We start from the raw sequence: 23,440 nt of genomic DNA, 5'->3' as shown, positions 1-23,440 counted from the left end.
TATTTCATGATCCCTTTTAGCCCGCTTGATTCCTCGATTAAGACTGGTCCTACTCTCCTGATAATCCTCCAGGCCCATTCTGTTATTCTTAGCTGTCTGGACCTTATGTACGCTTCCCTTTTCCTCTAGGCTAGTCGTATGATTTATCCTGTCACCCACAGTTCATGAATCTTGCCTTTCCTATCTTTTGCTTTCAATGGGACAAACCTATCCTGCACTATCTTTAACCTATCTTTAAAAGCTTCCCACATATCAAATGTGGACTTCCCTTCAAATAGCTGTGTCCAATCCACATTCCCAGCTCTAACCTAATTTTGTTATAATTGGCCTTGGCCCAGTTTAGTACTCTTTCCGCAGGACCACTCTCATCTTTGTCTACGAGTATTCTATAACTTACAGAATTGTGGTCACTGTTCCCAAAGAAATCCCCCACCGCAACTTCTACCACCTGGCCAGGCTCATTCCCCAACACCAGGTCCAATATGGCCCCTTCTCTCGTCAGACTGTTGATATACTGATATGATAAGTGATGAGATTTCTCCTTTTTGTAAGGTTTTCAAATAGGTCCTTCATGGTAGGCTCATCTGAAAAATTAAGACGCATGGGATCCACGGTGGCTTGGCTATGTGGATTCAGAATTGGCTTGCCCATCGAAGGCAGAGGGTAGTGGTGGAAGATTTGTTTTTCAGTCTGGAGGTCTGTGACTAGTGATGTTCCACAAGGATCGTACTGGGACCTCTGTTGTTTGTGATATATGCAAATGACTTGGATGAAAATGTAGTTAGGTGGGTTAGTAAGTTTGCAGACAATACAAAGAATGGTGGAGTTGTGGAGTGTAGAAGATTGTCAAAAGATACAGCAGGATATAATCAACTGCAGATGTGGGCAGAGAAATGGCAGATGGAGTTTAATCTGTGTAAGTGTGAGGTGCTGTACTTTGGGAGCTGAAATGTTAAGGAAAAGTATACAATTAATGGCAGGATCCTGAACAGCATTGATGTACAGAAGGATCATGTGGTTTAAGTCCATAGCTCCCTGAAAGTGGCCATGCAAGTGTATAGGGTGGTAAAGAAGGTGTATGGCATACTTACCTTTATTGGTCAGGTAACTGAAAACAAGAGCCAAGATGTCATGTTGCATCTTTATAAAAAATTTGTGAGGCCATACTTAAGAGTATTGCATTCTATTCTGGTTGCCACATTACAGGAAGGATATAGAGGCTTTGGAGAGGATGCAGAAGAGGTTAACCAGGATGTTTACTGGATTAGAGGGTGTGAGCTATAAGGAGAGGCTAGAAAAACTCAGGTTGTTTTCTCTGGAGTGGCGGAAGCTGAGGGGAGACTTGATAGAAGCCTATAAAATTATGAGATGCACAGATAGAGTTGCTGGTCAGAATCTTTTTTTCCTAGAATTGAAATATCTAAAACTAGGGGGCATGCATGTAAAGTGCGAGGGGGCAAGTTCAAAGGAGATGTCAGGGCAAGATTTTTACAGAGTGGTAGGAGTGCTGAATGCACTGTCAGGGGCAATGGAGGAGGCAGGTAGGATAGGGGCATTTTAAGGGACTTTTAAATAAGCATATGAATATGTATGGAATGGAGGAATATTGACCAAGATCAGGCAGGAGGGATTAGTTTAACTTGGTGTCACATTCGGCACAACATGATTAGCTGAAGGGATTCTGGATCAATGGTGCTGGAAGAGCACAGCAGTTCAGGCAGCATCATGGAGCTTCAGCAAAATTGACGTTTCGGGCAAAAGCCCTTCATCAGGATTGGCTGAAGGGCCCATTCCTGTGCTGTACTGTTCTGTGTTCTATTTGTTTTTTTTTTACAGTCCTGTTTCAGACATGGAATTTCCTGTTTAAGTATCACATGCCAGTTAGGAGATATTGAACATGGAAGAGCTGTATCCATTCATGTTGCAATGAGACTCAATTATGCATTTTTGGCATCGGTAAGTTTTATTTTGTTCATTTGTGTGTATGATTTCTGAGATTGTCTAAGCATTGTCTTTAGTTTAAAAAATAACTGAATACCAAATTTCTATGCTATTTTGAATAATCTATTCAACTAATGTGCAAACAAATTCTGAAGATTATGGGAGGAGAACAAACATAATTTTTCTGTTTTTAGTATTTCAAGAAAACTGGATTAGGATATTTATCTTGTGTTTGTAATTCTCTCAATTTTTCCCAATTGCTGTTGAATGTACCTGTCTTTTGGCAACGCAATGTGGTGATGTTCTTGATTGGGCTTGAGTTGACGTTTGCCTTTGTTTTCTTTTCCCTTGTGAAATGTAAGCAAAACTACCAGAGCATCTTGAATGTGATTCCTTATCTAAAACAAATCTCTGGTCTGATGTTTCTCTCAAATATGTCTACAGCCATAGGAATCATACAGCATGGAAACAGAGCCTCGATCCAACCAGTCCATGCCGAACCTATTCCCAGGCTAAACTAGCCCTATTCTGCCTGCACTTGGCCCATATCCCGCCAAACCCTTCCTATTCATGAACTCATCCAAATGTCTTTTAAACATTGTAACTGTACCTGCATCCACCACTTCCACTGGCAGTTCATTCCACACACAAACCACTCTCTGTGTCTTTTAAAAAAAGTTGCCCTGTGTGTCCTTTTAAATTTTTCTCCTCTTTCCTAAAAAAGATGCCCCCTAGTTTTTAAACTCTCCCACTCTAGGGAAAAGACCCTTGTCACTCACCTTATCTGTTCCCATTATGATTTTATAAACCCCTATACGGTTACCTCTCAGCCTCCTATGCTTCATTGAAAAAAGACCCAGTCTTTCATGTCTGCTTTTATATCTCAAACCCTATATTCCTGGCAACATCTTGATAAATTGTTTCTGAACCCTCTCCAGTTTAATAATATCCTTCCTATAACAGAGCAACCAGAACTGCACACAGTACTCCATAAGAGGCCTGACCAACATCCTATACAACCTCAACGTGACGTCCCAACTCCTATACTCTAAAGTCTCAGCAATGAAGGCAACCATGCTAAATGCCTTCTCAACCACCCTGTCTACCTGTGACTCAAATTTCAAAAACTTATGTACCTGAACCCCTAATTCTATCTGTTCCACAACACTACGCAGGCCCCTACCATTAAGTCCTGCCCTTGTTTGTATTAGCAAAACGCAAAACCTTGCATTTATCCAAATTAAACTCCATCTGCCACTCCTCAGTCCATTGACTCAATTGATTAAGATCTCTTTGTAATCTTAGATAACTCATCACTGTTCACTAGACCACAATTTTGGTGTCATCTAAAAACTTACTAACCATGCCTTCTATATTCTCATCCAAATCATTTATATACGTGACAAACAAAAGTGGACCCAGTACCAATCCTTGCAGAACACTGCTGGTCACAAGCTGCCAGTCTGAAAAACAACCCACCACCATCACCCTCTGTCTTCTACCATAAATCCAATTATGCATCCAATTGACAAACTCACCTTGAATCCCATGTGATCTAACTTTACTAATTAGTCCACTATGCAGAGCCTTGTTAAAAATGTTACTAAAGTCCAAGTAAACAACATCACAGGTATGCCCTCATCAATCCTTTTAGTTACTTCATTAAAAAGCTCAATCAGATTTGTAAGACACTATTTTCCTCACATAAAACCATGCTGATTATCCCCACTGATTCCTTGCCTCTCCAAATGATTGTAAATCGTATCTTTCAAAATCCCCTCCAACAACGTACCTACCACTGATGTCAGATTCTCAAGTCTATAGTTTCCAGGCTTCTCTTTACAGTCTTTCTTAAACAATAGCACAACATTAACCAACCTCCAGTCCTTTGGTACTTCACTTGTGTTTACAGATGACACAGATATGTCTGCTAGGGGCCCTGCAATTTCCTCCCTAACTTTGACCACATTTTGTCAGATTATCTGACAGTTCTGCAATAAAATTAACAAGGCCACATTTTCTAAATTGTAACACTCATCAGGTAATAAGGAAATATTATCCATGTTGAAGTTTGCTGTTGAAATTGCCCCAAATTCCTAGTTGAAGAGGGGTGCATGTGAAAAGGGAATGGAATAAGGAACAAAATTATAATTTCAATGAATTTACATAAATCCATATCATTTACAGGTATGTGTGGATTTGTTATTTCTACATTTGAAAGCTGTTTTATACCACAAAGTATCTCAGAGCATGCTAACTTAATATTTTTGTATTTAAAACAAGGCAAACCTTCACTTTTTATTTCAACAGGATTCTGCTGCTTCAACAATTTTTACTACAGAAGCTGTGGCATCATCAGGGCAGAATCCCAAAGTTATTGAAAAAGGAGGAGGCACAAGTATAACTGTAAGTATTAAATTAGTTAATCCAAACAATTTGACTTTGCCTCCTCTTTCCTGAATTCATCCTGTATACAATGTCATGAGAGATGAAAGCAACTTTGCAGAATAATGTCCAAATGGCCAGTTTGCATATTTAAGTCCAGACTTTGAATAGTATTTAACTATGTAAGATTATCACAGCTGATCCCATCTATCCCAGATAGTGTGTGGCAATCAAGAACCGGCAGATTGGTTGATTTTTTTCAACTGTGTAATTAATGCATTAACTCACTGGGACCAGGAAAGATTGTGTCTGAGGACAGATCAATCAGATACATCAATTATCACCCTGTACATAAAATTAGTCTGTTTCTAGAAATGTAAGGAAAGAGTAGAATCAATTTATTTTGGTGAGGGTCTGAAAGTTGGAAATAAATATAGAGCTGATATTAAGAATGTAAAAATGTTTTCCTGAATCAGTCTGTGGTAAATTATGCACCAAAACTGGATAACACCCATGCTTTAGCTGAAGGGTGGTGTTTTGGATTTGTAGTGTCCCAGTGCCTGGGCCAGACACTCCAGGTTCAAGTCTCACCTGTCCTGCAAGAGTGTCAAAAATTATTTTTGAGATCTTGTGGCACAGTTGTAGTGTCAGAAGATATGGGTCTAATCCTGTCTGCAACAGAGCTGTGTCAAAACATGTTCGAACAAGTTGATTTTTTTCCTTCTCACAGATCTGGGTTAATAAGCAGATAACAGTCACACCACACAAGAGCTAGGCAACGACCATTTACAACAATGGAAAGTCTAATAATTTTCTATTGATATTCAATGGCATTACTATTGCTGGATCCCCCACCATTGGCACCCTGAAAACCTAACAGGACCAGCAACACACATTCTGTGGTTTCAAGAGCAAGTCAGAGGTGGGGAGCTCTCTGGCAGATAACTCAACGACCGATTCCCCAAAGACTGCCTATCATTTATAGGCACAAATTTGAAGGGTTTGAGAATAATCTCCATTTGCTGAGATGGATACAGTTCCAATAACATTCAAGTAACTTGACATCGTCCAGGAAAAGCAGCCCACATGATTGCCACCCTAGCCCTTAGTGGTACTCTCTCCACTGCCAGCACACAGTGGTGCAATGTGTATAATTCACAAATTACATTCAAACCTGCAACATCTACTACCTAGAGAAATAAACAGCCGACCATGGGAACACAAACTGCAGATTTTCCTAAAACATACATCGTCCTGACTTGCAGCTACTTAACTGTCACTGGGTCAGAATCCCGGCATTTCATCCCGAACAGCACTGTGCCGATACCATAAGGAGTACTGCAGTCTAAGGCAGTTAGAAATAGATGACAAATGCTGACTTGCTAATAATGTACACATCCCATAAGCAAATGTTTTTGAGTGCCATAAAAGTCTTGTTACATACCTGCTCCGAGTTGATGTCAATATCCTGAGTTGATATACATTGTTCCCTTCTGTTAAATGCCATATTAATATACACAGAAAGCATTGTGATATGCCACAGGAATTAACATAAATTAATGACTTGGATGAGGAAAATGAATGTACTATTGCCAAGTTTGTGGATGATGCAAAAATAGGTGGGAAGGCAAGTGATGAGGATGACACAAAGTGGAGAGGGAGATATGCAGGTTAACATCCCAGAACCACACACACCAAACAACCCCATCCTGTGGCCAACCTCTTTAACTCCCCAGCCAAGGATATGCAAATCCTGGGTCGCCTCCACCGCCAAATCAAAGTTACTCTCCGACTGGAGGAAGAACACCTCATCTTCTGCCTCGGGACCCTACAACCACGTGGCATCAATGTTGACTTCACCAGTTTCCAAACCTCATCACCCCCCACCTCATCCCAGATCCAACCCTCTGACTCAGCACTACCCTCTTGACCTGTCCTACCTGTCCATGTTCGTTCCCATCTATCTCCACCAACCTATCACAATTACCCCCACCTTCAAATACCTATCACCTTCCCAGCTTCACTCTCCTATTTATCTCTCAGCCCCCTTCCCCGCCCACATTCCTGATGAAGGGCTTATGCCTGAAATGTCAACTCTCCTGCTCCTCAGATGCTGCTGACCTGCTGTGCTTTTTCCAGTGCCACACCTTTTGACTCTGACTCTCCATAATCTGCAGTCCTCACTTTCTCCAGGTCAACCAAGTAAGCAAAAAAAATTGATAGATGGATTATAATGTAATATATTGTGAGATTATGCAATTTGGCAGGACAATAGAGGAGCTGAATTTTATTTAAAAGGAGAACAACTGCAGAAAGCTACAGAACAGAGAGACTTAGGAGTCTTTGTCCATGAATCACAAAAAGCCAGTATCCAAATTCAATAGGCAATAGGAAAGGCAAAAGGAATGTTGGCCTTTATTTCAAAGGAAATGAAATATAAAAGTAGGGACATTTTTCTGAAACTATAGAAGGCACTAGTCAGACCACACCTGAAATACTGTGAACCGTTTTGGACCTCTTATTTAAGGAAAGATATATTGGCATTGGAGGACGTTCAGAGAAGGTTCACTAAGGTGATTATCAGCTTTGAGGAGAGGTTGAGTAGATTGAATCTGTACTTGTTGAAATATAGGAGAATGAGATGCACATTTCAATAAGGTCACAAGATTCTTGGGGCAACATGACAGGGCAGATGTGGAAAGATTTGTTTCCCTATTTGGGAGAGTCCGGGCCCTGAGGATGTAACGTCAGAATGATGGGTCACACATTTCAGTGAGAGATGAGGAATGTCTTCTCTCCCTCTCCTGCAACCCTGTCCAATACATCTGTACAGCAGAGTGCTGTAGATGCAGGGTCTCTATTTAGGCTGTGGTAGCTTTGTAATCAGTGAGTGAATCAGGGGTTATGGCGGAAAAAGCAAGGCAGGACATGAGGGTTATCTGATCAGCTGTGATCTCATTGAATGACGGGGCAGACCTGATGGGCTCAATGGCCTATTTCTGCTCCTACATCTTATGGTTTTATCATTTTGAGACATTTGTTTAAGGAGCAATAGCAGTGTACTTATATTGCAGCTCATACTGCAGGCAGTGACTGATCATATCATTAAATATGATTTTCTGTTTCAAGCCTTTCTGTTTCAAATGTTCAGTTGTATGCTGTAAACTGATGTTTTTGTCCAGATGTGAGTACATACAATGAAACTTGAAAGGGTTCAGAAGAGGTTGAACAGTTCATCCACTACACTAACACCTTCCACCCCGACCTCAAATTCACCTGGACAGTCTCGGACTCCTCCCTCCCCTTCCTAGACCTTTCTGTTTCTATCTCAGGCGACCGAATCAACACGGACATCTACTACAAACCAACCGACTCCCACAGCTACCTGGACTACACCTCCCCCCATCCTGGGAGAGGCTGAACAGGCTGGGGCTGTTTTCCCTGGAGCATCGGAGGCTGAGGGGTGACCTTATACAGGTTTACAAAATTATGAGGGGCGTGGATAGGATAAATAGACAAAGTTTTTTCCCTGGAGTCGGGAGTCCAGAACTAGAGGGCATAGGTTTAGAGTGAGAGGGGAAAGATATAAAAGAGACCTAAGGGGCAACTTTTTCACGCAGAGGGTGGTACGTGTATGGAATGAGCTGCCAGAGGAAGTGATGGAGGCTGGTACAATTGCAACATTTAAGAGGCATTTGGATGGGTATATGAGTAGGAAGGGTTTGGAGGGATATGGGCTGGGCGCTGGCAGGTGGGACTAGATTGTGTTGGGATATCTGGTCGGCATGGACGGGTTGGACCGAAGACTCTGTTTCCATGCTATACATCTCTATGACTCTATGACTCTGCAAAGACCAGCAGTAAAAATGTAGCATGTTGATGAAGAACTGTTTTGGAATGTATATGTGAGCTGTTTATCTGTTGGTGGAATTCTTCTGTAGCTGTATATTGTCAGCTTTCTGCAGTTCTTCAATTTAATCTGCCTCTCTTCTTAGATACCACAGATGTAGTATTAGCCCTGGATAGTAGTTACTGTCAAATATGCTGTACAAGTGTCCTCTAAGGAGGATGTTCTAGAATAGAAAACAGACAACATTGTACCCACTTCACACAGCAACATATTCATTGTCTAAATGAAGTAGATGGTTTTATGCACCTTACTGATTTGTTACTTGCTAGTTATTGCACTGCACTTTTCTGTTTGCCCACTAATTTTTGACAGCTATTTCTTTTGGGCCACATAACTAGAAAGGTTACCTTAAATCATTTCAGAGCTTTTTGCTTAAAAGCCTTGAGTTGCACAAAATATTTTGCCTTTTACTGGATGCAAACTGGCCCGTATGAATGCCTATATTAAAGCAGTGATTGTGGGCAGAATAGTTTGATCCCGATGGATTGGGCTTAGGTGGGGAGTTTTGTTTTCCCATTTCTGTCTCGGACAAATTTTCTGACAGCTGTGGAGGGTGGCACTTTGAAGTCTTCCAGGTTTGAAAATTATTCTGATTAATCCTATTAATGAGTTAATTTGTTTATTAAGGGCCAGTTTGTAATTTCAGCAGTGGCACTGGTTACACGCTGGACGTGGTACTGTCCAGGGTCAAGGAGTTGACAATACAGTGGGGTGACAGTCATGGCTGCATCAAGAAGTTAAATGGATCCATAAAAGAAATTTTGTTTAGGAAGGGCACTCAGCCATTGCCACACATCAGTCTTCAGATGTATAGAGATAGGTGGTAATGGAACTATTGTTATAAAATCTTGGGTCAAGTGGCGAAATTGATCAACATCCTAAGCAGCAGAGGCAGATATTTGCATGCAGAGGGCAAAGAAAGAAATGAAGTGTCAGAAAGCACTAGAGGACACACCTATGGCATTGCCTTTATGCTAGTGATACTGATACCTGGATATATTGGAGAATTGCAGGATACTGCATCTATCTAGGCAGGTGTTCAGTCCGTTTTTTGCTGTCATAGCAGAAGATCGCATCCCTCTCAGCACTGTGCACCATGCCCTGCTGTAATATTCACTGTTACTTAATCTCCGGCTCATTCCAGGGATTAGCATTGTGTCTCTGTGTGCCCCACAAGCAGCAGTGCGCCATTATATTCAAACATCACTGATGTGCTGTTTGTGAGTTTACTCCATTCCTTCAATTTGATATAGCTAAAGTCTCACCGGCTCAAAGATCTGTGGGATTCATCTCGATCATTGGATTCCCACAAGTGTCGAACATCATTGCTTGCACCCATGGCTCTGTTATAGTGGTAGGTGAGCAACTAATGAGATACATCAACGGGAAGAGCTTCTACTCCCTCAGTGCTTAGTTGCTTCCATGCCAGGGAGCATCTAATGCAGCTGAGTTCTTCTAACCTAGGAGAACAGGAGCATGTTCTGGGACTCACTTTGAGCAGCTTCGCAGAATCATACAGGATGGAGCCTTCAATGGATCCATCCATTACTGCTAATGAATGATGTACATATATCCAGCAGTCTCATTGTCCTCCCTCAGTGTTCCCTTCACCTTTTTTCTAATCCAATCTTGCCATTAAATAAAGATTCAATGTGACTACATGAACTTAACTCATAATTGCTGTGAATTTGCACAACTCTCAAAGCTCATCTAATTCAGAGATCCAGCAGTCAGAGCATGCCTACTAAGGGAGGAGAAACGTACTCTCAGAAAAGCAACCAACATACGGATACACTGAGATTATAAACCAGCATATCATGACAAAATTGGCTAAGCGTTCCATCGTGCACAAAAGGGAAAATACTAATACTGTGTGGAATCAAAATCAAAAATTGCTGGGAAAACTCAGGGCTGGCAGCGTCAGTGTTAATATTTCTGGAAGAACGGTCACTGGACCCAAAACATTTAACTCTACTTTCTCTTTACCGATGCTGCCAGACCTCCTGAGCTTTTCCAGCAATTTCTGATTTTGTTTCTGATTTTCCAGCATCTGCTGTTCTTTTGTTGTTTTTTGAATACTGTGGAGGATATCACACAAAAGAAAAGCCAAGTCCACTCTCTGAGGAAAGTGGTGTTCTCCGTGCAGGAAGCTGAATCATTTTACACAAATGTTTGATTAGATTAGATTACATTACATTACAGTGTGGAAACAGGCCCTTCGGCCCAACAAGTCCACACCGACCCGCCGAAGCGAAACCCACCCATACCCCTACATTTACCCCTTACCTAACACTATGGGCAATTTAGCATGGCCAATTCACCTGACCCTGCACATCTTTGGACTGTGGGAGGAAACCGGAGCACCCGGAGGAAACCCACGCAGACATGGGGAGATCGTGCAAACTCCACACAGTCAGTCGCCTGAGGCGGGAATTGAACCCGGGTCTCAGGCGCTGTGAGGCAGCAGTGCTAACCACTGTGCCACCGTGCCGCCCAAAAAAGTCCACACCAACCCTCCGAACAGCAACCCACCTAGATCCATTCCGCTACCCCATTACGCTACATTCACCCCTGACAAATGCACCTAACCTACACATCACTGAGCACTATGGAGCAATTTAGCATGGCCAATTCATCTAACCTGCACATCTTCCAAATATGGGAGGAAACCGGAGCACCTGGAGGAAAACCACGCAGCCACGGGGAGAATATGCAAACTCCACACAGACAGACGCTCAAGGCTGGAATCGAACCCGGGTCCCTGGAGTTGAGAGGCAGCAGTACTAACCACTGAGCCACCATGCCGCCCATCACCGTTTGGTGAATAGAAGGATAACAGGCAGGTACAGATGGCCACTGGAGAAATATCAAAAGTAAACAAACTGGAAGCTGGAGGAACGCAGCAAGCCAAGCAGCATCAGGAGGCGGAAAAATCAACACTTCGGGCTAAGACCCTTCATCAGGATTGGAGAAATAGTAATAAAATATCGAAGTGTAGAAACTAGAGGTAAGAGTAAATCATTTGGTCCCTTGTGTCTAGATTAGAGTGGTGCTGGAAAAGCACAGCAGGTTAGGCCGCATCTGAGGAACAGGAAAATTGACGTTTCGGGCAAAAGCCTTTCATCAGGAATGAGGGCTCATTCCTGATGAAGGACTTTTGCCCGAAACGTCAATTTTCCTGTTCCTCGGATGCGGCCTGACCTGCTGTGCTTTTCCAGCACCACTCTAATCTAGACTCTGATCTCCAGCATCTGCCGTCCTCACTTTCACCTATTTGGCTCTTTGAGCCTGTTCTGCCCTTCAGTATGATCATGGCTGATCCTCTATCTCAATGCCATATTCCTGCTTTTTGCCCATGCCTTTAATACTTTTAAAATCTTCCAAGAAAAGATTTGTCAGTTTCTCGAATCTATTCAGTGATTAGGCCTTCACAGCCTTCTGTGATAAGGAATTCCACAGATTCAGTTCCCTTTGAGTGAAGAAACCTTTCCTCTCCTTAGTTCTAAATAGTGTACACTGTATCCTGAGACTGTGGACTCTGGTTCTAGACTCCCTACCCAGGGAGAATATTCCTCTGCATCCGCCTAGTTGTGTTAGAACTTTACATGTTTCAATCAAATCCCTCTCATCCTTCTAAACACTGGTGAATACAGGCTCAGTCGAATCAATCTTTTCTCATAGTACAGTCTTGCTATCCCCAGTATCAGCGTAGTGAACCTCTGCACTTCCTCGATAGCAAGTATACAATTTCTTGAGTAGGGAAATGAAAACCACATGCAGTACACCAGATGTGGTATCACAAAGGCTTTGTATAATGGCAGTTAGACATCCCTACTTCTGATCTCAAATTCTCTTGCATTGAAGATCAATATACAGTTACCTTCCCGAATGCTTGCTGCACCTGCCTGTCTACTATCATTGACTGGTATACAAAGACAGCAACATTCCATTATAAATTCAAATTTCCTAATATATCACTGTTTAAATAATACTCTTCTTTCTGTTTTTTTCACACCAAAATGTTAAAAACTCGCTATGCATTTGCCCATTCATTCACTGTGTCTAAATTACCTTGAAGCCTCCTTACAACTCTCAGTCCTGCCCAGTTTTGTGTCAGCCGGAAACTTGAAAATATTGCCTTTGTTTCACTCATCCAGGTCATTTATAATATATTTTATGTATGTATGTATGTGTAGGAGCCCAAGTATTGTTTCTTGAAACTAATTTATTTCCACTGTCTATTTCCTATGAACCAACTCTTGCTAATATATTCTCTATCCCTATTAGTAGGCTTTATCTTTGCCCACAAATCTCTTAGGAGAGACCTTATGAAAAGCCTTCTAAAAATCTAAATCACCACATCCACTGTTTCTCCTTTATTTACTTTACTAGTTGCTTCCTTAAACTCCAGCAAATTCTTTACACATAATTTGCCTTTATAGTCATAGAGATGTACAGCATGGAAACAGACCCTTCGGTCAACCTGTCCATGCCCACCTGATATGCCAACGCAATCTAATCCCACCTGCCAGCACCCGGCCCATATCCCTCCAAACCCTTCCTAATCATATACCCATCCAAATGCCTTTTAAGTGTTGCAATTATACTAGCCTCCACCACTTCCTCTGGCAGCTCATTCCATACATGTACCACCCTCTGTGTGAAAAGGTTGCCTTTTAGGTCTATTTTATATCTTACCCCTTTCACCCTAAACCTATGCCCTCTAGTTCTGGAAAAGACTTTGTCTATTTACCCTATCCATACCCCTCATAATTATGTAAACCTCTATGAGATCACCCCTCAGCCTCCGATGTTCCAGGGAAAACAGCCCCAGCCTGTTTAGCCTCTCCCTATAGCTCAAATCCTCCCTGCCTGGCAACATCCTTGTAAATCTTTTCTGAACCCTTTCACATTTCACAACATCTTTCCAATAGGAAGGAGACCAGAATTGCAACAGTGGCCTAACCAATGTCCTTTACAGTCGCAACATGACCTCCCAAATCCTGTACTCAATACTCTGATCGATAAAGGAAAGCATACCAAACGCCACCTTCACTATCCTATCTACCTGTAACTCCACTTTCAAGGAGCTATGAACCTACACTCCAAGGTCTCTTTGTTTAGCAACACTCCCTAGGACCTTACCATTAAGTATATAAGTGCTGCTGATGATTGCTTTCCCAAAATGCAGCACCTCGCATTTATCTGAATTAAATTCCATCTGTCATGTCTCAGCCCATTGATCCATCTGGTCAAGGTCCTGTTGTAATCTGAGGTAACCTTCTTTGCTGTCCACGACACTTTCAATTTTGGTGTCATCTGCAAATTACTAAGTATACCTCTTATACTTGCATCCAAATCATTCATAAAAATGATGAAAAGTAGTGGACCTAGCGCCGATCCTTGTGGCACTCCACTGGTCATAGGCCTCCAGTCTGAAAAACAACTCTCCACCACCACCCTCTGTCTTCTACCTTTGAGCCAGTTCTGTATCCAAATGGCTAGTTCTCCCTGTATTCCGTGAAATCTAACCTTGCTAATCAGTCTCCCATGGGGAACCTTGTCAAATGCCTTATTGAAGTTCATATAGATCACATCTACCGTTCTGCCCTCATCAATCCTCTTTGTTACTTCTTCAAAAAATTCAATCAAGTTTGTAAGACATGCTTTCCCACGCACAAAACCACGTTGACTCTTCCTAATCAGTCCTTGACTTTGCAAATACATGTACATCCTGTCCCTCAGGATTCTCTCCATCAACTTGCCCACCACCGAAGTCAGGCTCATTGGTCTATAGTTCCCTGGCTTGTCCTTACCATCTTTCTTCAACTGTGGCACCATGTTAGCCAACCTCCAGTCATCCGGCACCTCACCTGTGACTATCGATGATACAAATATCTCAGCAAGAGACCCAGCAATCACTTCTCCATCTTCCCACAGAGTTCTAGGGTACACCTGATCAGATCCTGTGTTTCAAGATATCCAACACTTCCTCATCTGTAATATGGACATTTTTCAAGATGTCACCATCTATTTCCCTACATTCTATATTTTCCATGTCCTTTTCCACAGTAAATGCTGATACAAAATACTCGTTTAGTATCTCCCCCATTTTCTGTAGCTCCACACAAAGGCTGCCTTGCTGATCTTTGAGGGGCCCTATTTTCTCAATAGTTACTCTTTTGTCCTTAAATATTTGTAAAAACCCTTTGGATTCTCCTTAATTCTATTTGCCAAAGCTATCTCATGTCCTCTTTTTGCCCTTCTGATTTCCCTCTTAAGTATACTCATACTTCCTTTATACTCTTCTAAGGATTCACTCGATCTATCCTGTCTATACCTGACATATGCATCCTTCTTTTTCTTAACCAAACCCTCAATATCTTTAGTCATCCAGCATTCCTTACATCTACCAGCCTTTCCTTTCACCCTAACAGGAATATACTTTCTCTGGACTCTCGATATCTCATTTCTGAAGGCTTCTCATTTTCCAGTTGTCCCTTTACCTGCGAACATCTGCCCCAATCAGCTTTCGAAAGTTCTTGACTAATACCGTCAAAATTGGCCTTTCTCCAATTTAGAACTTCAACTTTTAGAGATGGTCTATCCTTTTCCATCACTATTTTAAATTTAATAGAATTATGGTCGCTGGCCCCAAAGTGTCCCCCCACTGATACCTCAGTCACCTGCCCTGCCTTATTTTCCAAGAGTAGGTCAAGTTTTGCACCTTCTCTAGTTGGTACATCCACTACTGAATCAGACAATTTTCTTGTACATACTTAACAAATTCCTCTCCATCTAAACCCTTAACACTACGGTAGTCCCAGTCTATGTTTGGAAAGTTAAAATCCCCTACCATAACCACCTTATTATTCTTACATATAGCTGACATCTCCTTACAAATTTGTTTCTCAATCTCCCTCTGACTATTAGGGGGTCTATAATACAATCCCAGTAAGACGATCATCCCTTTCTTATTTCTCAGTTCTATCCAAATACCTTCCCTGGATGTATTTCCAGAAATACCCTCCTTCGGTACAGATGTAGTCCCTTATCAAAAACGCCACTCCCCCTCCTCTGTTGCCTCCCTTTCTATCTTTCCTGTAGCATTTGTATCCTGGAACGTTAAGCTGCCAGTCCTGCCCATCCCTGAGCCATGTTTCCGTAATTGCTATGATATCCCAATCCCATGTTCCTAACCATGCCCTGAGTTCATCTGCCCTCCCTGTTAGTCCTCTAGCATTGAAATAAAGACAGTTTAATTTATCAGTCCTACCTTGTTCCTGCTGTTGACTGTTTGACTTTCTTCTTTTCTCAACTGTACCAGTCTCAGATTGATCTCTTTCCTCACTAGCTCACTGGGTCCCATGCCCCCACCTTAATAGTTTAAATCCTCCTGAGCAAATCTCCCTGCTAGTATATGAATCCCCTTCCAATTTAGGTGCAATCCGTTCTTCTTGTACAGGTCACTTCTACCCCAAATGACACAAAAACGTGAATCCTTCTTCCAAACACCAGCTGCTCAGCCATGCATTCATCTGATCTATCCTCCTATTCCTGCCCTCACTAGCTTGTAGCATTGGGAGTAATCCAGATATCACTACTCTTGAGAGCGTCCTTTTTAAATTTCTACCTAACTCTCTCTAATCTCCCTTCAGAATCTCAACCTTTTCCCTTCCTATGTCATTGGTTCCAATGTGGACAATGACCTCTTGCTGGCCCCTCTTCCCCTTGAGAACATTCTGCACCCTTTCTGAGACATCCTTGATCCTGGCACCAGGGAAGCAACACAGCATTCTGATCTTTCACTGCTGGCCACAGAAGCGTCTGTCTGTACCTCGGACTAGAGAGTCCCTGAACACAATCGATCTCTTGGAACTCGATGTACCCCTCATTGCATTAGAGCCAACGTAAATACCAGAAACTTGACTGTTCCTGCTACATTCCCCTGAGAATCCATCACCCCCTGCATTTTCCAAAACTGCATACTTGTTTGAAATAGGGATAGCCACAGAAGACTCCTGCACTACCTGCCTACCTCTCTTACCTTTCCTGGAGCTAACCCATCTATGTGACTGTATCTGTGATTTTCCCCCCTTCCTATAACTGCCATCCATCACATCCCCTTACTGTTGCAAGTTCCTCATTGCCTCTAACTGTTTCTCCAACTGGTCCATTCGATCTGGTAGGATTCACAACCAATGGCATTTATTGCAGATATAATCCGCAGTAATCCATAAACTCTCCTTAAACTCCCACATCCGACAAGAAGAGCATATCACTCTACTAAAGGCCATTTTTGCTCCTTCACAATCTACAGACCCAGAAAATAACACCTTCTTATTCCTCTACAAAACTCTGCTCCAGGTTAAGTTAATAATTATAGCTTATTTTTTAAGTTTAATCAAGAGACATATCTCAAAAAACATATAATCAAGGAAGAACCCACTCTATTTACTACTGTAGACTTTCTGTAGGCCACACTTAAAACTATTCTCTGCTGTGACCTCGCCCAAACAGGTTCCTCCACGATTAGTTGTGAATTTCACTGTTTGCTAATTTTCCCAGACATGCTCCGATGTCCAGTAATACATGAATTCAAACAGCAAAGGCAGTAACTGTGCAGGTTCATTGTGGTGTCAATTTCTTTTTTTCTCTCTCTCTCTCTCTCTCCCTCTCCTGCACTGACCTCACCATGTGCTTCCTTTGTCTGTACCTCTCCCTTTTAAAATTGCTGTTATTTTGACTTTTTTTTTTCTTCAATGTTTCAAAACAATGCAACAACATATAAAACAGCAATTGTTGCTCTTGGAATTTGAGGAAATCACCTACAATACCTCAAAAATGGAGCAGCTGTTATAGCCAGAAATTTTTCCTATCCTCCATCTTGGATTACCCAGAATCCCTTCATAAGCCCTTGCAGGTTTAGTCCAGTGCTGTTAATGCTTTTCAGATATCTGTTATCACACCTTGTGGGGATTAGACTCTAGCTTTTCCCCACTACTGATGTTAGATTTTGTCTGTAATTCTGTGCTTTTTCCAATCCCTTCCTTTTTAAATCGTGCGGTTTCAGTTGCCATCCTCCAATCTGTGAGTACTGCTTACAATTCCGCAGAATTTTGGAAGCAGTCCACTTAAATCTCCAATATTTTCAGGACCACTTCCTTTAGTACTCTGAGACATAGATTATCGGTGCCTCTTCATTTGTTAGCCTTTAACCCCATTCATTTCCTCAGCATAATTTTCTTACTAATAGTGATTTCCTTCAATTGCTCCCTCTCGCTAGCTCCTTGTTTCCCTAACATTTCTGAGAAGTTACTTATGCTCACTGTGTGAATCTAAGATTCTGTCAAAAATTAAAGAGTCTGGTGAATCACTCTACACCATAGAACAGTTTAGCTTGGTCAGGTTGATAGGTGATAAATGGTTTATGACAGTGGACTAATGACTGCAGAAGTAGAACATCAAGTCAACATTAAGTTTCAGATAGAGAGACTGGTACATCAGGACCTTCACAGACCTGTGCATTTTGCTTGATGTGGCATAATGATTCAAAAATGGAGCTCTGGAAAGTAAGGTTAGGGCTAAATGACATCACAATATTGTGTCAAGAGGAAAGCAAGAGAAAGTCACTTATCTCAGCTGGAACAAGACTAACAGTTGCACTGGGCAATGTGTCACAACACTCAATGCCATTGACTGCAGAACAAATCCTATAGTGTTTTCAGGTTTAGGATGTCTTCCTGGAGAAAACCATCTCAATGTAGGTGAAAGCGTAAGAACAGTTGATCAACTGCTGAGCAAAATTCCAACTGGCCTCAAGGCTAGCCTGAAAGACAAGATGGAAGAGCTGGAAAAGAAGTGGGTAAATAGCAAAGTGACAACACCTGCAGAATGGATTAGCAGCACCATTACGACACAGGGTAAACTGTGCGGCTTAATTTAAAACCAGCAACACACCCGAAAAGATTTATCCCCGTGCAGTAATCTGTAAAAATTCGAATGGCCAAGAACTATGTAAAGTAAAAATTAACAACTTTATTTCTTAAAGTATAACAGCGAATAATTAACTAACCACTATTTATAATTTCTTTCTCTAACCTGTGTTTTACCTTCCCTTCTATAATACTAGTCTGAAAAAACTCCCAATTAAGATTTATAAAACAACACTTCTCAAAACTAGGCAGCTTTAGGTTCTCATCTTCGGAACTTCCTGTGTCTTCTTTTCTCCTTGTTAGGAATTTCTGCATTACAGGTTACTGATCAAAAAGGTAATTTTGAGAGAGATGTTTTTTTCAAGCAGTCTGTTATATGCTAGGACTTGGCAGTTCTCCTCTCAACTGTTCGATTTTCCCTTGATCTTATATCCCAGAGCATCGGATTGTATCATTGGCTTTTAAGATTGTCAATATACACAATTCAAACTTATTTGGAAATTGGTATTTTTTTCGGGGTATAATTTAAACTGATTGGCCGAATTTGAATTTGTTTTTGTCTTCAGGCAATGAACTAATCAAGTTGTTTGACCCAGTGTTACATACATTGTTGCTTTATTGAGAACACTTGGTGCTGTGTCTGGTAGTTCTGCTGCTTTTAACATTTTTAAAGGTATACCCACATCTTCATAATAGCATGGTAACAGTGAAGCAACCTACAAAGCTGAGAGTCTGCATAGACCCAAAAAGTCAAAATAACTCTCTGCAGAGATTTCACTATTCCATGACAACCATCAAAGGAACTTTGCCAAAACTTGCAAAGGCAAAAGTCTTCACTGCACAAAATTTGAAGGATGGTTACTGGCAAGTGAACATGATGAAAGCAGAAGCTTTTTAACTACATTCTGGATGTTATTTGGGAGATACAGATGGTTCAAAAAGCTGTTTGGATTTGGAGACACAAGGGAAGAAGCCATAACAGACTATGATCAGAACCTAGTGCGATTGCTAGAGAGCGATTGCCAGTGAACCTAAGACTGAATTAAAAAATCGCAATTAAAGATGACTGAATTCAAGTACATATGTCACATGCTGACAACAAATCGTCTTTGCTTGGACCTCAAAAAACGTGAGAGTTGTAGCAATGATACAGCCATCAATGGCAGTGTTATAGTTTGTTGGATGCATCAACTATTTAGCAATATTCTTGCTCAGTTTGTTGCCAGAATGTGAACCATTATGTTGAGCTACTGCTGAGGACGTCCAGTGGTATTGGAGCACAGAACAAGAAGCAGTTCTGCTAAAATTGATCAACTTATGATGACAACATTAGTGTTGAAATATAATGATTTCAGTCATCCTGCATTGAGTAACAAACCAACTGCAGCAAGAAGACCAGTTGTAATTATTTCTAGTGTGTTGATGCAAACAGACATGACACCATACTCAGATGAAGAAAAAATGTCTCGCCTTTGAATTTGCTTATAAACATTTTCAAAAGTACTTACTTGAAAAAGTCAAAATGGCAGTCAGATGTGACTATAAGCAATTTCAAAACATTTTTCACATGCCATTACTATCTGTTCCAAAGTGCCTGAAATAAATCTTATCTTTGGTTACAAAGACTTATCATCTGGATATGGCAAGTAAGCACATGAAACAGATGTATGTCACCAACATCCTGTTGAGAACAAGACTCTCTGTGATGAAAGAAGAGGATACTATGACTGTGAGGAATCTTCCAGAACTAAAATGAAGCAACAGTTCAATATCTGGAAGTCATCAACAAGCAGAAAGATTCAATCTAATAGACAAGTGCCTACAAGTGATCTATCCAGCAAGATGCAACCAAGTGTTGCAAGAATTTCAGATGAAAGAGTGACCTGAAAGTATCAAGGACGTTCATGTGCTGTCACAAGCATATTGGGTTCAGAGTTGGATTGATGGTCCAAGATGGCATGTTGTAGAGAAGAAAGAGTCATTATCCTTAAGCAATTGTGAGAAAAGATGCTAAGGTGCATCCATACAGGCCACTAATAAATTGAGGAGAAAGTGAGGTCTGCAGATGCTGGAGATCAGAGCTGGAAATGTGTTGCTGGAAAAGCGCAGCAGGTCAGGCAGCATCCGGGGAACAGGAGAATCGACGTTTCGGGCATAAGCCCTTCTTCAGGAATGGGGAAAGTTGGTCCAGCAGGCTAAGATAAAAGGTAGGGAGGAGGGACTAGGGGGAGGGGCGTCGGAAATGTGATAGGTGTTGTTGTGGTTTGGCGATGGAGGAGTCCAAAGACCTGCATATCCTTGGTGGAGTGGGAGGGGGAATTGAAATGTTGAGCTACAGGGTGGTTGGGTTGGTTGGTCCGGGTGTCCCAGAGGTGTTCTCTGAAACGCTCCGCAAGTAGCCGGCCTGTCTCCCCAATATAGAGGAGGCCACATCGGGTGCAGAGGATGCAATAGATGATTGTGTGGAGGTGCAGGTGAATCTGTGGCGGATATGGAGGATTCCTTTGGGGCCTTGGAGGGAGGATAGGGGGGAGGTGTTGGCGCAAGTCTTGCACCTCCTGCGGTTGCAGGGGAAGGTGCCGGGAGTGGAGGTTGGGTTGGTGGGGGGTGTGGATCTGACGAGGGAGTCACGGAGGGAGTGGTCTTTACGGAATGCTGATAGGGAAGGGAAATATATCCTTGGTGGTGGGGTCCGTTTGGAGGTAGCGGAAATGACGGCGGATGATGCGCTGTACGTGGAGATTGGTCGGGTGGTAGGTGAGGACTAATAAATTGAGTCAAGTCTGAAGATGAGCAATACTCTAGTGGCCAAACATTAGGAAAGAAATCAAGGACCGCATCAACCAATGCTGTACCTGTAATGAATACCAAGTTAAGCAAACTAGAGAGGCACTGATGACACACAATATTAAAGATGGAAGAAACTGGGAGAAGACCTCTTCACTCTCCACAGGAACTGATTGTCTTGATAACACAGATTGCCTTGTGCAAGTCTATTTAGGATTTGCACATTTTTTCATGATTCCGTTGGCAATTTTCATGGCTACATCCGCCTTTCCATTTTACGAGGGAAAAGTGTAATGGTGATGTGTAGTGCTGAATTTCACAATATTTTATTAAATTGCTGAATTCTTGATTCATGAACTGTCACTCATAGCAATATTTGAAATGCTGTAACAGTCTAAGTGTGCTGGATGGTGGATCAGCTGACTTCAGTGACTAGTAGTGAGATTATAGAATACCGGAAAATACATTATCTGTGCAAAAAACTGTGCTCATGTGACCTCTTCCACTGGGCACTCATTGCAGGCATGCATCTTACAGGAGTTCAATAAAGATAAAATACATATAAGAATATCTTGTGAGCCTGTTCCTGGGAAATACCTTGAAATATTTTACTATTTTAAAGTGGCTACATAAATACAAGTAGTTGTAATTTATCATTCTATTTATACACTTTCTGGTTAATTTTGCAGCCTTAATGACTCTCTTTCTGCTCATTAACTCACCTCTCATCTTTTTCCTAGGTTATAATGGAAGCAATTTATAATACTAAACCAAAATTTAAAGTAGCAGTATTGACTTTTGGACTGAGTTTGTTATTGGGGATTTTGATATTGGCTACATTCATTTTTATGCTTTGTAAGGTAAGACTTATATTAATTCAGTTCTACAATCAAATACAATAGATTGTATTCTTTGTCTTTGGCTGCCTCCACTTTTCCAACATTCTAGAATGGAAACTCAAGGAAAAATAATTTACATCTAATTTATGCAATTCATAATATTTTGGACTCTATCGAGTTCACCAACTTCAGTTAATAACCACTCCTCACATTCTGTTCGAACAGTAGCTGTTGTAATTACTCTGCTCTTCCATTCTCCTCTTATATTTCTTCACATGCCTTATTACTTATCCTTCTTTTGCCTTGCATCATTATCTGTTCTGTCATTTAACCTCTCCTACCTTCTGTTCATAATGGAAGGGATCACAGACCTTTTAAATTCTCCTTCCACCTTTCCCGGCTTCTATATTTGCTTAAAACCTGCTCTATTTATACCAATTTCTCATAAAATGTCAGTGACCTGAAACATTAACTGTTTATCTCTTCATGGATGCTGCCTGAAATGCTGGAACTTTCTGTTTAAAGATAAAAACTGCATATCCTATTTTTCTGATATGAAATGCACAGGTATTTCCCATATCAAAGTACACACTAAGCAGTAGAAATATATTATTTAAGGAAGATTGGTGAAATGCAGTTGTATATTTTGATTCCTTCATATTTTCAATTTGTCAAATTATGAAACAAAGAATATCAATAATTTGCACTTCTGGATGGAGGTTATGCTCGCTGAGCTGGAAGGTTCATTTCCAGACTTTTCGTCACCCTACTAGGTGACATCTTCAGTCGACCTGTGGACGAAGCACGGTTGGTGATAATTCCTGCTTTCTATTGAGACGTTTGGGTTTCTTTGCATTGCTGACATCATTTCCTGTGGTGATATAATTTCCTGTAGTGATGTCATTTCCTGTTCTCTCAGGGGTGGTAGATGGGGTCTAACTCGATGTGTTTATCGATAGAATTCCGGTTGGAATGCCATGCTTCTATGAATTCTCATGCGTGTCTCTATTTGGCTTACCCTGGGATGGATGTGTTGTCCCAATCAAATGATAACATTACAGCTGTGCTGGGGGAGGATGTTCCTGAAAATACATCCAGGGAAGTTATTTGGGTGGAACTGAGAAATAAGAAAGGGATGATCACCTTATTGGGATTGTATTATAGAACTCCTAATAGTCAGAGGGAAATTGAGAAACAAACTTGTATGTCTGTAAGAATAATAATGTGGTTATGGTAGGGGATTTTAACTTTCCACTATGGGACTGCCATAGTGTTAAGGATTTAGATGGAGAGGAATTTGTTAAGTGTGTACAAGACAGTTTTCTGATTCAGTATGTGGATGTTCCTACTAGAGAAGGTGCAAAACTTGACCTACTCTTGGGAAATAAGGGAGGGCAGGTGACTGAGGTGTCAGTGGGGGAGCACCAGCGACCATAGTTCTATTTGTTTTAAAATAGTGATGGAAAAGGATAGACCAGATCTAAAAGTTGAAATTCTAAATTGGAGAAAGGCCAATTTTGACAGTATTAGGCAAAAACTTTCGAAAGCTGATTGGGGCAGATGTTCGCAGGTAAAGGGACGGCTGGAAAATGGGAAGCCTTCAGAAATGAGATAACAAGAATCCAGAGAAAGTATATTCCTGT

General features: G+C 41.4%; 1 protein-coding gene across 4 annotated transcripts in view; it reads left to right on the top strand.

Moving 5' to 3' along the window:
- itga4 (integrin alpha 4) overlaps positions 1–23,440 on the top strand; it is a 217,907-nt gene that overhangs the window by 185,683 nt on the left and 8,784 nt on the right. For all 4 annotated transcript variants that reach the window (XM_043693479.1, XM_043693477.1, XM_043693480.1 and 1 more), the window contains 3 exons: positions 1,837–1,956; positions 4,252–4,347; positions 21,699–21,818. In XM_043693479.1, coding sequence (XP_043549414.1) covers positions 1,837–1,956; positions 4,252–4,347; positions 21,699–21,818 — 336 coding nt within the window. The remainder of the gene's footprint in view (positions 1–1,836; positions 1,957–4,251; positions 4,348–21,698; positions 21,819–23,440) is intronic.

Source organism: Chiloscyllium plagiosum, chromosome 7, assembly GCF_004010195.1.
Source record: "Chiloscyllium plagiosum isolate BGI_BamShark_2017 chromosome 7, ASM401019v2, whole genome shotgun sequence".
Lineage (NCBI taxonomy): Eukaryota > Metazoa > Chordata > Chondrichthyes > Orectolobiformes > Hemiscylliidae > Chiloscyllium > Chiloscyllium plagiosum.
This window is presented reverse-complemented; position numbering and strand designations above follow the sequence as displayed.